The sequence below is a fragment of the Maylandia zebra genome, linkage group LG14 (assembly GCF_041146795.1).
Source record: "Maylandia zebra isolate NMK-2024a linkage group LG14, Mzebra_GT3a, whole genome shotgun sequence".
Taxonomy (NCBI): Eukaryota; Metazoa; Chordata; class Actinopteri; order Cichliformes; family Cichlidae; genus Maylandia; species Maylandia zebra.
Genome location: NC_135180.1, coordinates 1,350,104 through 1,364,411, shown reverse-complemented (window position 1 = coordinate 1,364,411; position 14,308 = coordinate 1,350,104). Strand labels below are relative to the sequence as shown.

The following is a 14,308-nucleotide window of genomic DNA, read 5'->3' as shown; positions in this document are numbered from 1 at the left end:
AAATAAGAGATGAGAAGAAAAGTGCTTGTGTGCATGATGGAAACAGCGCTACATAAGAACCAGTCCATTTACAAACAGCTAACTGAGTCTGGGTCTTGCTTTGCAGCTCAGCACCCGGGCGCCTCGTAGTGGCTGAATAAACCATGAACTCCTCTGTATACCAAAGTGTTCTAGAGTCAAATGTGGGGCCGTCTGTCTGAGAACTAAAGCTTGGCTAAAAGTGGCTCATGCAACACGACAACGATCCCAAGCACAGCAGCAAATCAATAGGAGAACGGCTGAAAAAGACTAGTATTAACCCGATTCTTTTGTCCCCATGATAGAACAGAGAAAACCGACTCATAGTGGTTAAAACATTTATATTTCTTTTTATTCAATCATCTCCCGGAAGAGAGACCCCTGCAGAGCCCAAACGCCAGTTGCAGGATCTCTAACATTAGAATCATAAAGTGTGTCTCATAAAGGTTTTATTTTGGTACTTTACACGTCACAGTTTCAATGCAAACATTGCTTATAAGGCAAAGTTCCTCTTTTCTGTCTGGCTTTCTGTATTTATTAATATGCTGTACAGCTCCACACTTCCTGTTTTCAGTCTGGGTGAGCGCTTAGTTTGTGAGTCAAAAGTGGCCTTGCTCTACAAACCTTCATGATTAAAGTACATAAAACAATATAATAAGAAAATAAGGATACTGAGGATATATTAATTACATGACACTAGAATCAGAGTTGTGCAAACAAAGTCCAGACTTCAAACCTGACTGCAGTGCTGTGGCAGCAAGAGACAGGATGTAATATATAATGTGTTAATATTGATCTCATTTTAAAACCTGGTAATGACTAGAATATGTTTTCATTATGCTCTGATATAAAATCTTTGAACTGATGGAAGGTATTACTTTTTTTTTAGTTTCTCTGATTATTGATTATTTCCACCTGATCATTTTAAATAACATTTATAGCGTGTTTTTGCTGTTGTTGTTTTTTGTTTGTTTGTTTGGTCTGAATTTGCTTTTACAGTTCCAGCTACAACATAATAGAAAGTTTAGCCGAATCAGCAGCTGCATCCATCCACTGTAACAAGGCAGCGTTTAACTTTCTCCTCAGCTGCCTGGCAACAGCAGCCATGTTGTTAATACGAGTAATCAGGTAGCAGTTACAGAGAAAGCCAAAGATCCAAAGTAAGCAAACATGGAGGCAGAAAACAAACACAGGGGAAGCAAAAAGTCCCCAAACAGGTCAAAAGTCTCTAAACACGTCGAATAAACATCTACACAAATATGAGACAAGCTGAAATTACATGCATGAATCGCTGGAATACTTGACTACAGAAAATACTAAGTGGTGACATAATAGCACTTTGTCTTACATATATAAATATGAATAAATATAAAGTGGACAACGACCTAATTGTATTCAGCCGCTGCACCCAACTTTACGTTACAAAAAAGGGATGTGAAATAGAGACAACGGAGGTCGTGGCTCTTGTGAGAGTGAGAAGGTGCAGATTTCAGCAATTTCACACCTGCGAGTGAGAACAGGTGGCCATTACAGCTGGAAACACAAGACACCATCTGCTAATGAAGCTGGCCAGACAACAGCTGCTACTGTGGAAATGATCTACATGTCCTTTTGAGGTACACGGTAACTCAAGGTTTTTACAGGCTTCATTAAAAAAAGTTACTTTATTTCTATGAAAATGAAATATTACAGATGCTGGGCTTTCTTTGGTGGTGGTGGTGGTGGGGGGTTCATTTGTACTTGAAATGTACTTCATTCCTGCCCAATTTCGCAGTAAAGTGAGTAACAAAACTACTGTGTAACATAACTGTGACAACCATTCCTTTTTTGCTTTGGACACATTGTCATTGTGGGTCTACACTGAAGAATTAAAATATAAAACATGCAGAGTCTTGGGTGGAAGTCCTGTATCTGACCCCCCACCCCCTCAAGAACTTGAGAGTGACATGATATTGATCCCAGTCAATAAAGAAAGGCCAAAATACTACTAATAATAACAACAATAAAAGGATAATTACATGAAATATTACATCAGACATTGAAGAGACAGAGACCAAGAGTTCCCTCTAAGTCTAAGTCATGTTTACTGGTGAGTTTTGTTTGAAGATGGAAAGAAGCAGTTGAGCATCATTACCACAGCCTAGCCATTTTAAAGCACATCTCTAACTGTACTTTCTTCTTTGGTTCATCTGTACAATGTCATAATCTACTCTCTTGCCACAAGGCAGCAGCATTGATCTGCACTGAAATCCACCACCTCAGCAGCTTCATCCCATGCACACTTCACTCACAGGCAGCTCTAATCTTTTTCTGTATAATTCCATTGATTTGATTCACCCAGGAAAAATGAAGAGATTTGAAGGTACCCCTCATGACAAGCAGTTAGCAGACAGTTTGTCTTTTTTAGCTTAAATTAATGGTTGTTAGCTTTGAATTAGAGCTTTGATGCGTTATCGCCATATTGGGACGTTACAGTATGTTATGAGGAATCACTAAACAATGATTAAGAAGAATGTGACTGTAATTACTTACACAGCTACACTGAAATATATACTGGTTTGGCGCCTTTTCCCACTTAGAGTTGCTCATGGGTCCTTACATAAGTAAGTCCAAGCACTTGCAGTATTTTGGGTCATTAATTTGAAACATTATAAAAATAAACTTTAACTTTAGGGTTCAACAGGACATGAAAACTTCAAAACGTTCATGATTCTTTGAGTGTCATCTCTCCCTCTTAATGTCTTTGATGTGATGAAAGTTCTTTAATTGACTGATTGAATGTGTGATGTCAGCAGTATATTTATGGAACAGGCAGAAAAGATTAAGGGCTACAACTTTATATTCAATTATAAGCAAAATAAGCAAAGGATGTTAAATGAATGTGTTTTTCAGCATTTCTTAATGAAATTTCACCTCCTTCACACTCTTAGTCTGCTATTTATTGTTTCTGCTACATTTTGGACTACATTTCCCAGGAGCAGCGAATGTTCATCAGACGCGCGCGGTACAGCTTTGACTTTTACGTTTAAATTGACAGCAACTTCTAATTGGACTATGAAGAAATTAGCAGTGGAGTAACTTACTTTGCAGTTCTTCTGACATCTTTTCAACGACTACATGAGGCTATTTAACTCTTCAACATAGATCCTGAACATCTTGTAAGTGCCTGTTACCTTTATTTTATTTTTTAAATCTTAGCAAAAGTAGCTGTTAAGTAGCTATTAGCAGCTAGGCTAACTCGGTAAACCAGAAAAAACAAGGTTTTGCTAAACAGAGTTTTAACTAATAACTTCTCACAGTTGAATTTGTGATTAATGAGGAAGGTGAGAGCTGAGAGAAGAAGGTCCCAGCTTTCAAAGAGCCTGAGCTGGAGCAAAGTGACACCAGCTGAAGCCTGTAATGGAAACTAAGCATTATGTAAGACAGGGCTCTGCGGCTGTGGGGACGGGATATACAGGCCATGGCCTTCCATGATCTCCTGACAAATAGAGACGCAGCCTTGCTGGTCCGTTTAAGAAAGGCCTCACTTTCCAAAGAGAATTATTCGTTTCCCCTTATCAGAGGTCGCATTTGTTAATTTAATTAATCTTGAAGGTCTGTATCCATTTAATGAAAAGTACCGATACTCTTTATTTAACTGAAGATACTTAAAAATACTTTGGTAAATAGTGAAGTACTGATTCAACTTTTTCAAGAAGGTAATCAGTAGCTCTTTGAAGGATGTTTCTACCAGCTAATTTTGTACAAAGGTAACTGAACCTTGTGCTTTATTAATGTCATTATATATTATTATTATTATTATTATTATTATTATTATTATTATTATTATTATTATTATTATTTCTTTTACTTTTCCCCACACCCAAACAAAAAAATGAGTGTCATCAGGAGTTTGAGTGGGATTCAGCAGGTGGGGGAACCCAGAGATCAGGTGTAGTGGCTCAGTTTGGGGAAAAGGATCACAACTCGCATTCATTACTATCGAGAACTCACACAGGTTATTTTTGTACAGGCTGAGATCAGCTAACCCGTGCTGCTGCTCCTCTCAGGTTTACTGCTTTTTGGGGATTTACACAACTGAATTCAACAAGATTTAACCAAGTATTTCACCCTCTACACCACACATGTTGAACTCCAGGCCTCGAGGGCCGGTGTCCTGCAGGTTTTAGATGTCCTTGATCCAACGCAGCTGATTTAAATGGATAAATGACCTCAACATGTCTTGAAGTTCTTCAGAGGCCTGGTAATGAACTAATCATTTGATTCAAGTGTGTTGACCCAGGGTGAGATCTAAAACCTGCAGGACACCGGCCCTCGAGGCCTGGAGTTTGACAGCCCTGCTCTACACTGACAGTATACTGTCTGCATATGAGGCAAATGTACACATCATCAGCTTAAATTCAAATTCATCTCTGCTACACTTGGTCTAACCTAACTCTGACCATGAGCAATACAGCCACTGTGTACCAGTCCAACACATAGACAGTAAAACTGTGTTTTTATTGTTTATTTACCACAATACAGCAAGTTAACCTGTTTATCTTGCGCTAGACTGCTGGGTGTTTTCATACAACCACTGAATAACACAAAGTATACACTTCAGGATGTTTCACAATATTTAAAAAAAAAAATCAACTTCAAACCATACGGATCCAATATCTGATTTAAAGCTGATGACATTACACCTAAGCTTTACATTTCCTGTTTATCAAATATCTTTAAATAGAACTTTGTTCTTCCTGTCATCTCCTGTCTTTCTCCATCTCTGAGTAAATTTAGCTCTCATCTCCTTGTAAATACAGCGGCGGTACCTTTAGCTAACATGCACACTGTGTGACAGAGTACATAGAAACAGTTTGTGTAATTGCTGATATTTTTAGAGTTGTTAGAAACTTTGCATTTTAAATACCTGCCACTAGAGCTGCCACAAATGATTATTTTGATAGTCGACTAGTCTGCGATTATTTTTGCGATTAGTCGACTAATCAGATCATCATCCATTGGACGTAAAACGTACAGTTTATTGCACCAGCAGCATCTGCTCTTATATAACTATCATTAGCTTACAGCATTAAGTGTTTAAGGTCTGTGCTAACTAAAAATAAAGACAAGATGATAGTTTATTAAAGTTTAATGAAATCTGCAGATTGTTTCGGTGAAGTTTAATAAACTCCTTGCTATCTAAAATATAACAGGACACCGGAGTAAATTCTGGAGCATCTCACACTTCTGATAATCAGTTGTCTGCTTGACGTTTATTCAGCTGTGTAAAAACTTTAATCTCAGCCAAACAGATTTACTCAGGAACAAATAAAACACTGAAAAAAGCCAAACAACAACATTTTTAAGTTCTCTAAGTGACTCATATATCATGTTTAACCTGAGTAGGAAAGACAGCGGTGGGTTTGAAAACGATTAGCCGGGAGTCCGCTGTTCTCACGGCTCTAGTGAGCCTTGCCCCCGGCTAACTATCGAGCTAGTGGGTAACAGACGTCTCCGAAAACGTCGGAGCGCTTTTGAAAATATGTGGTGTCTTGATAAACTGAGCAGATATTTGAGGTTTACACAGCAACATCCCCGCCTGAAAATATGTTAAACGTTTATTTTGTGACCCAGAAAGAATAATAAGAGTAAAGTTAAAACTAACTAGCTGCCGCCATTGTTGGAAACTGAGCAGGGCTGCGCTATGAATTCTGGGACAGAGCTTCTTCTTCTTCTTCTTCTTCTTCGGGGTTTAACGGCAGCTGGCATCCTTGTACATGCAGTGCTCAGTCGCCTCTGTCAGTGCGCCCCAGGGCAGCTGTGGCTACAATGTAGCTTGCCATCGCCAGTGTGTGAATGGGTGATTGAATGTAGTGTGAAGCGCTTTGGGGTCCTTAGGTACTAGAAAAGCGCTATACAAATGCAGGCCATTTACCATTTAGTGCTGCCATCTTCTGTTTCAGGCCGTTATTACACTCTCAAATCCTACTACTTATTCCTGCGTCTTTTGGGATCTTACAAACGACGCGTCGCCTATTAAATTAGTTGTTGGCGATTTTGATAGTCGACGTAATCGTGACTAGTCGACTAATCGTGGCAGCCCTACCTGCCACTTTAAAAGCCTTACTACTTTTGGCCTACTTTATCACCTCAGCCCTGTATAGCGCTTTCGATTAAGGATAAATTATCTTTGTGCCTCTTTCATCCCTTTCTGTGTGATAAGCACAGGTGATGGAAACACCAGTAGGATTGTCTTTTTATGTGTCATTGTTCCTTTCATTTAAGATGCGCACATGTTTGCATATGCCTCTTTTAAAGCAAAGTGCAGATACCAGAAAGTTTTTGAGTACAGTAACAGGGTATTTTTACTTTGTTACTTCCTGCCTCTGCCACTTCCAAATCAGGCCATTGACATGAACATACGAGCTTAAATATGCTTAAGAGGTTTTTTTTTAGCTGTTTTTACAGAGAAGCACCTCCCTGTGGTTTGTGCACTCTGACATTTTCAGAAACCTGGTTACCTCATTAGTCTTTAAATGTAATCCAGTGTTGGTTACTGTGGCCAGTTTCTCCTGTTTTCCTGTTTGTGTTAGAAAGTCTTTCAACCCAATTTCAGCAGAGTTGAAATTGACTCTTTAAAGTAAAGAAAGGTACAGTATTGCACTTCTAGCAAATATAAATTCTATAAATCAACAGAGTAAATAGTTTAAAAAATCATGGCTGCCTCCACCTCATTCCCTGCACACTATAAGTCCGACTCCCCTTTTACAAATCTGAGTCAAATCCTCTCTGCGTTTCTCAGCCGTCTGCTTCCTCAAGCATGAAAATGGGTTGGAAACGGGAGTTAGGAAGTCCTGCCGTCCACCATAATGGATGCTGAATGAAAGTTTTGATTAGAAAGGGTTAACATTATTGTACATTTCTGAATCTTACTAAGCTGAAGCTAACGATCTCATATTTTAAAAACCGTGCAGACATAATATAGTATAGACACATAGTGTCATGTGTTATTTAAACCAACACAAATATGAGCAGAAGGTTCAGGATGTCCTCGTCACAGTACAGAGGAAGCAAACAGACGGACTACATTGTGCTCGACATGCTGTGTTGGTCTCAGACTCATGAATTGTTAGCCAAAAGCAGCATTTGCAAAGGTCACCTTTTAAACAGACAGTGGTATTTTAACACTAAGAAAGATACCATTGTTTTTCATCGTGGGATGCAGTATCAGTAACATGCTGAACTGGGTTTAATTAGTAGTTTTCTGTGTAAATTTCAATTAAAAGAAATGCATAAATCTTAATATATAAGTAAGCTGGGAGTTTATTTCATTTTATTGGACAATATTTTAATTGGCTGATTCTATTATGGTGTAGCTGATTTATCATTTTTATGTATTAAAACACAAACCCACATTAATTCAAACTACACTCTAACATTGATGCTGACAAAGCTGAGTGTTTTTTTTTTTTTTTTGGTTTTTTTTTAAAGTCTTCCATTTGCAGTTCTGTTGTCTCACAATGGAGGACGCAGGAGCAACGGCAGGAAAACTGATGCCAGCAGCACTAAACATGATGGTGAACAACAACAACGGGCTGAGACAGACGAGCTCTCAGGAGGTGAGGATGGCTGTCCAATAGCACCCAAAACTTGTTTCTTTAAAAAATGGAAATCCAGAGAATTTTTAATATTTGTGTCCATTCAAAAATGATAGCAGACCCACCGGTGCATGAGTAACATGAATCAGTTATTAGACTGACTCGTTATTAGAGCCACATCTTTCAAAAAGGGTCCCGAAATCTTTGTTTTTGTCTCTTGATATGCATGTAATTCTTTCTAGTGGAAGGTTTGACATCCAATTTGGCTGCTCTTCCTTTCAGTGTGTTTTTAGATCCACTCCTTTGAAGGTATTATCTTGTGCCTCTACAATGCATGCTGTGTCTCCTTTAGGAGATAGTTTTGGTTTCAGTACGGCCCGATCGTGGATACAGTCAGTCTCCAGAGGCCCATTTGAGCCTGGAGAAAGCCTGCTTTGATGTTTGGAAGCATTAAATATTTCAGTGTGATCAGTCTTTTCCTCATTCACACGGAGTGTGTTACGTTAATGACATTTTAAAAGGACTCTCATTTCTGGTACGTGGACAGAGTGAAAAGGAAGCAAATCTGAAGAGTGGTTGAGATGGTTCCTGCACGACGATGCCACTGTGGCACGCGCTACTGTTCTGGTGTTGCCTTTGAATTTCCTCCCTCAGGTCCTTGAGGCTCGATGACTGTCTCAAACCGGGAAACAAACCCTTCACGTGAAGTTCAGGCCAGTTTAAAACAGAGGTGATGTTGCACAATGAAGGACCGTCGTGAAATCAACAAGCTTCACGGTAGCAGTCTAAAAATAGTAGCTGTGCTGGGATCTGTGTGAAGACAGTCGTTCATTAGGCCGTTCTTAATATTCTGTATGTGTAATTTTGATGCAGTAGTGTCAGTAAGATTGTTCATCTCAGGCTGTTTTCCCACATGAACTCCTTACAGTGGCAGGAGAGTCATTGTCCAGAGTAGCCTTTGAGACTGGAAACACTCTGCTTTTGGTGAGGGAGGCAGGTCACATGATCATCACCTATTCACTGCACATTTCTCACATTCATGGTGTTGGACCTCATGGAGCCTCTGCTGGCAGGATCATGCTCCATTACATGGAGAGATGTGGATCTAGAAAAGTTCAGGGCTGAGGTGTATGTGTGAAAAATGATTTGTAGATTGGGAGTGTTATTCTTCCTTAAAACATTTCACTGCGGACAAATTGTGCTTGTGTATAAGGCAGGACAATATATTTATCACGATATATATTTGAAAATTCGCAATAACGATATAGCTGACAAGATAATTAATGCAAACAAAATACTTTACAATTTCACAACTTAGTGCAAACACCCCATCAATGTATTTTCACTTAAACAAGCAGCTGATGTAACAGTGCAAATGCAAATTCCTCGCTGACAGTTTAACCAAAAGGCATTTCCAGTGGAAATGGGCTGACATATCCTGAGCATAACCATGTATAATATCCACACAAGTTAAAAAGAGCTGCTTTGCAACATCAAACTGCAGTGTGCCAAATAAAAAAAGTCAAATACATATTTTTGGACCATAAGGCGCACTGTTGATTTTTGAGGAAAGTAAAGGATTTTAAGAGTGCCTTATAGTCCGAAAAACACGGTAATAACGACGGCTGGCTTGCATGCGCTACCAAAAATGTGCTTTGTTGTGCATCTGATGGACGAAAGCCAAACCAGTTCCAGTTCATCCGTTTCATTCAACGATCCGCTTTCCCCCTACTAATGCTCCGTCGCTGCCATGCGTTTTCGGCCATGTGCGTATGAAAACAAAGGCACTGAGCACGCGCATTTACCCATATTCTATCGCAATATTTCATTTTCTTATCGTTGCCTAACATTATACCAGTATTACCATGAACGGTATGATATGGCCCAGACCTACTTGTGTACATAGTCACTCTCCAGAGCAGGAGAAACTCTGCTAGGTTGATGTTTGAATGCATGAAAACATTTTGGTGTCATCAGTTTTTTTTTTCCTCATTGCAACAGATGGAATGTGCAAATGTAAACGAAGAGACGTCTCCACAGAAAAAGAAAAAGAAGGCCCCCTCTTTGGAGTCAGCCAATCCATTTGAGACTATAGCTGCAGGTATGCCAGTTATGCAAAAGTGTGAACGGTGTAGTGTTGTGTATGGTTGGTTACTTTAGTGGAAACAAAAGCAAACACACTACTTTTTTTTCTTTTTTTTTTTTTTCCTTTCCTCTGGCTGGCAGCATGACGTCACAGGAAATTAGAGTGAGGCTGCTTCATAAACAGGATGTGATTGTGTTAAAAAACAGGATATAATTTATTGACCTTTCAGTGGAAGTGGTAAGACTCGATATTAAATGAGAACAGCTCGCATCTTTTTGCTGCTCTGAAATGATGTCAGCAGATACGTGTCTTAGTGCAATTGTTCCATTAGTCATGCAGCCTGATTTTAAATTTCTGCAACGATACCTGCTTGTATTTATATACGTATCCACATTAAAAACATACTGAAAAAATGGTGAAATGACAGCTAAGCAAAGACATCTGCAGCACGCCTAACATGGACTTGCTTTCTTGTTGTGTTACAGGTGTGAGCAAGGTGCTGAGCGTGCTGGTTTCTGAGTTTGCTGAAACTTTAAGGTATTTACACAAGTCAAGACTGATTCTTTCCCATGATGCCAATTAAACATGGCTGATCAACATTTTCTCATGAAAAAGGGGAATGTAGTACCCTACCAGCACCAGCTTTATCCTGATGGGTGTGCACAAACCTTTGACTGTTACTGTAGCAGAACAGCACTGGATGTTTGGCAGGATCCAGATAAAAGAATATATACTCAGCAAAAATATAAACGCAACACCTTTGTTACTGCTCCCATTCCCCATGGGATGGACGTAGAGACCTAAAATTCATTCCAGATACACAATATAACCATCCCTCCCAAACAGTGGTCACAAATCAGTCCAAATGTGTGGTAGTGGGCACATCTGCTATATTGAGATAATCCATCCCACCTCACAGGTGTGCCACATCAGGATGCTGATCTGACATCATGAGTAGTGCACAGGTGTACCTCAGACTGCCCACAACAAAAGGCCACCCTGGAATGTGCAGTTTTTTGCGCTATTGGGGGTCTGGGGACCCAGAACCGGTCAGTATCTGGTGTGACCACCATTTGCCTCATGCAGTGCAACACATCGTCGCATGGAGTCTATCAGATTGTCAATTGTGGCCTGTGGAATGTTGGTCCACTCCACTTCAATGGCTGTGCGAGGTTGTTGGATATTCGTGGGAACTGGTACACGCTGTCGTATACGCCGGTCAAGCACATCCCGAACATGCTCAATGGGTGACATGTCCGGTGAGTATGCCGGCCATGCAAGAACTGGGACATTCTCAGCTGCCATCTGCCCTGAACAATGTGAACCATGATTCATCCGTGAAGCGCACACCTCTCCAACGTGCCAGACGCCATCGAATGTGAGCATTTGCCCACACAAGTCTGTTACGGCGACGAGCTGGAGTCAGGTCAAGACCCCGATGAGGACGACGGGCATGCAGTTGAGCGTCCCTGAGACGGTTTCTGACAGTTTGTGCAGAAATTGTTTGGTTGTGCAAACCAATTGTTCCAGCAGCTGTCTGGGTGGCTGGTCTCAGACGATCTTGGAGGTGAACCTGCTGGATGTGGAGGTCCTGGGCTGGTGTGGTTACACGAGGTCTGCGGTTATGAGGCCGGTTGGATGTGCTGCCATATTCTCTGAAACGCCTGTGGAGACGGCTTATGGTTGAGAAATGAACATTCAATGCACGGGCGACAGATCTGGTTGACATTCCTGCTGTCAGCATGCCAATTGCACGCTCCCTCATTGCTTGTGGCATCTGTGGCATTTTGCTGTGAGACAAAACTGCACATTCCAGGGTGGCCTTTTGTTGTGGGCAGTCTGAGGTACACCTGTGCACTACTCATGATGTCAGATCAGCATCCTGATGTGGCACACCTGTGAGGTGGGATGGATTATCTCAATATAGCAGATGTGCCCACTACCACACATTTGGACTGATTTGTGACCACTGTTTGGGAGGGATGGTTATATTGTGTATCTGGAATGAATTTTAGGTCTCTACGTCCATCCCATGGGGAATGGGAGCAGTAACAAAAGTGTTGCGTTTATATTTTTGTTGAGTGTACCTTTGGTGCCTTTACTGCACCAAGTCCATTCAAGTTTAGCCACAAGCAGCAGCTCATTACGTGACCTTTTAAAACGGGGATGTGATGCTGATTTCCATTCGAATAGAATCAGTGCTTTTGCAGCGATCGTGCCCGACCTTGGAGCTCGCCTCTGAAGGGACGAGAAAGACAGTCTCGTCCGAGCAGTCAATTTTGGCCAGGTTACAGTCCAGGTGAACGGGCGAGTCGCACTGTTTGGGGAAACAATCAAATATGTCCTGGCCAAGACCACAACACGTGTGACTGTGCAATACCACATTTACCACACACGGAGGAGACAGAGGCAGGAATCTGTTATGAAACCTATACAAAACTTTAAATTGTGTTAACCTGTACCTGGAATTGACAGAAGGGCTTAACAGGGATCTGAAATTGCACCACCCAGTTCACTGAGTCAGACTTCCCTGAATTGACTGGCAGTAACTGGTGTAACAAAAACTTTGATGAACCAGGAAATGTTTGGCTGTACCAAGAATAGAGCATAGTGTATAACGCAGGGGTGCCAAACTTACGGCTGGCAGGTCACATCTGACCTGTGATACAGTTATACCGCGAGATAATTTCATATGTCTGTTATTATGTGGAGCAAATCTTCAGCCCTGCTGAGAATCCATGCAGACAGAGGTGAGACTTTACTTTGATGGGCACACCATGTGGCCACACGCAAAGACTGACTGGAATCCAAACTCGTCCAGGTTTTAAGCTCATGTATGTTCTCCATAGCAGTAGCAAATCCATACAAGGCTTTTATGAAAACACTGAATAAAATGGCTTCCTTTACAAAGACTAAAGTTACAGTTCAGTACTGAAAATGACATCAACTATATACAAAGTCTTTGATGACAGAGATGCAGAAATGTGTGCATGTAGCACAGAGCCATGGCTCAGTGTCGAAATGAGTCTCAGCGGCTGAATGTGCACGTGAAGCCATTTATAATTCTTGTTTGATCTGCTGCTCACCACAAACACCAATGTTGGGCTTTTAACTGTATTTTCGTAAGTTTTAAGGCTTTTGCCACTAATAAAAGCCTCCACTTCATACTACACAAATTCATTAAACAGTGAAATGAAAGAAAAGTTTGTTTTTAACTTTCCACCACGGTTTTTCATAACTAGAGTTAATAAAGTAATTCTGTAATATCATGTAGAAAAATGGCTAAACATGTAACTTGACACTGACAGAGTTTCACTGGTCCGGCCCACTTAAGATCAAAGCGGGCCGTATGGGTCCCGCTTAACAATGAAATTAGGGACACGGACTGATACAAAATGTCTAATTTGAAGGTAAAAATGTGACTGAGGAAGAGGAACTTAGCTTAGAGCTCAGAAGCAAGTAAATTGATCATAAATGACAAATGTCAGGGAAGTGAAGCGTTTCATTCTGTTCCAGTCTAAACCAAAATTATTGCTGGCTTAAAACAACTGATTACTTTTTGTTGTTGCACAGCTTCATGGTCAGTGTTTGTCCACTGTTGTAGAGAGAGAGCTGCTGCAGACACCTCACAGATGAAGGAGCTGGAGGCCATTTTGGCTGAAGCACGAGACCTGGAAGGTCACCTCAAAGAGAAGAAGAAACAGCTGAAGAAAACACTGGCTCTTATTTCTGATAAACTGGAAGGTTAGTGTGCTGCCTGCTCTGTCACCTGTGTGAGGGAGCACACCTTTGTTTGTGTAGTGCACTTATTCATTTACTAAAGTAGAACCGGATTCTAAGATTTGTTCTCTCCCAGTGTTCTGTGCTGCTGTTATAGTACATTTAAGAAATATGTTATTGTTCTGGGTTTGAGTCAAATGTGTCCTTAGTCCAACATAATGGTGACAATTTGATTATTGAAGGTTTACAATTCAGTTCGTTGTAAAACTCATCTGACCAAATGCATCATTATAAAATATCCATTTCAGAATTTTCTTCACAGCATAAAAGCGAAAAACAAAAACAAAAAAAAGCATAAATGAAATTTAATTTAACCTCATGACTCTTTATAAAAAAACAAACCCTGTACACAAAACTTTGCTAGGTTTATCCTCATTCGAAGCAAAATGCTGCAATAATGCAGTTTTGTTTTCTGCATTTTGATCTTAGGGTGCCCCCAAGCATTTCTTATGAGAATAAATGTTGTTACCAGGTGTTTAAATGCAGCTTTATTTATTGACAGAAGGCTCAGTGACTCGTGAATGTATCTGAAATTGTACATTTTAAAGTCACAGAGGTTTCTCCAAATGTGTTCTGTGTTAATTTGTGCATTACCTTAACAGTATCATAAAATCAGTTTTACTTTTTTTATAGCAATGCATGAAATAGCAGCTATCATTTACAGATAGCTGTGGAAAAACAATAGAAACAAAGGATTTTATTTCAACACAGATTATATCGACACTTAAGGTTTTATTAAGTCTGAAAAAAGGCATGTATGCTTTAACATATCACTATGACATGAAAATAAAGGAATTCTTTAAATGAGGGTCTTTGCTTTTAAGTCAACATGTACACAGTGTAG

The 14,308-nt window shown here is 40.2% G+C and overlaps 1 protein-coding gene across 2 annotated transcripts; it reads left to right on the top strand.

The window, feature by feature from the left end:
- The first annotated feature begins 3,028 nt into the window (after window positions 1-3,028).
- Window positions 3,029-14,272, top strand: tex12 (testis expressed 12). 2 transcript variants are annotated; one of them, XM_076892084.1, is made up of 5 exons: window positions 3,029-3,176; window positions 7,506-7,619; window positions 9,600-9,699; window positions 10,170-10,221; window positions 13,289-14,272. In XM_076892084.1, exons 2-5 carry the CDS (start codon window positions 7,521-7,523, stop codon window positions 13,431-13,433), a joined length of 396 nt encoding a protein of 131 aa, XP_076748199.1. In that variant the 5' UTR covers window positions 3,029-3,176; window positions 7,506-7,520; the 3' UTR covers window positions 13,434-14,272. The 2 variants fall into 2 exon arrangements, with proteins under 2 accessions (XP_076748199.1, XP_076748198.1); XM_076892083.1 differs by having other exon boundaries at window positions 7,492-7,619.
- Window positions 14,273-14,308: the final 36 nt, after the last annotated feature.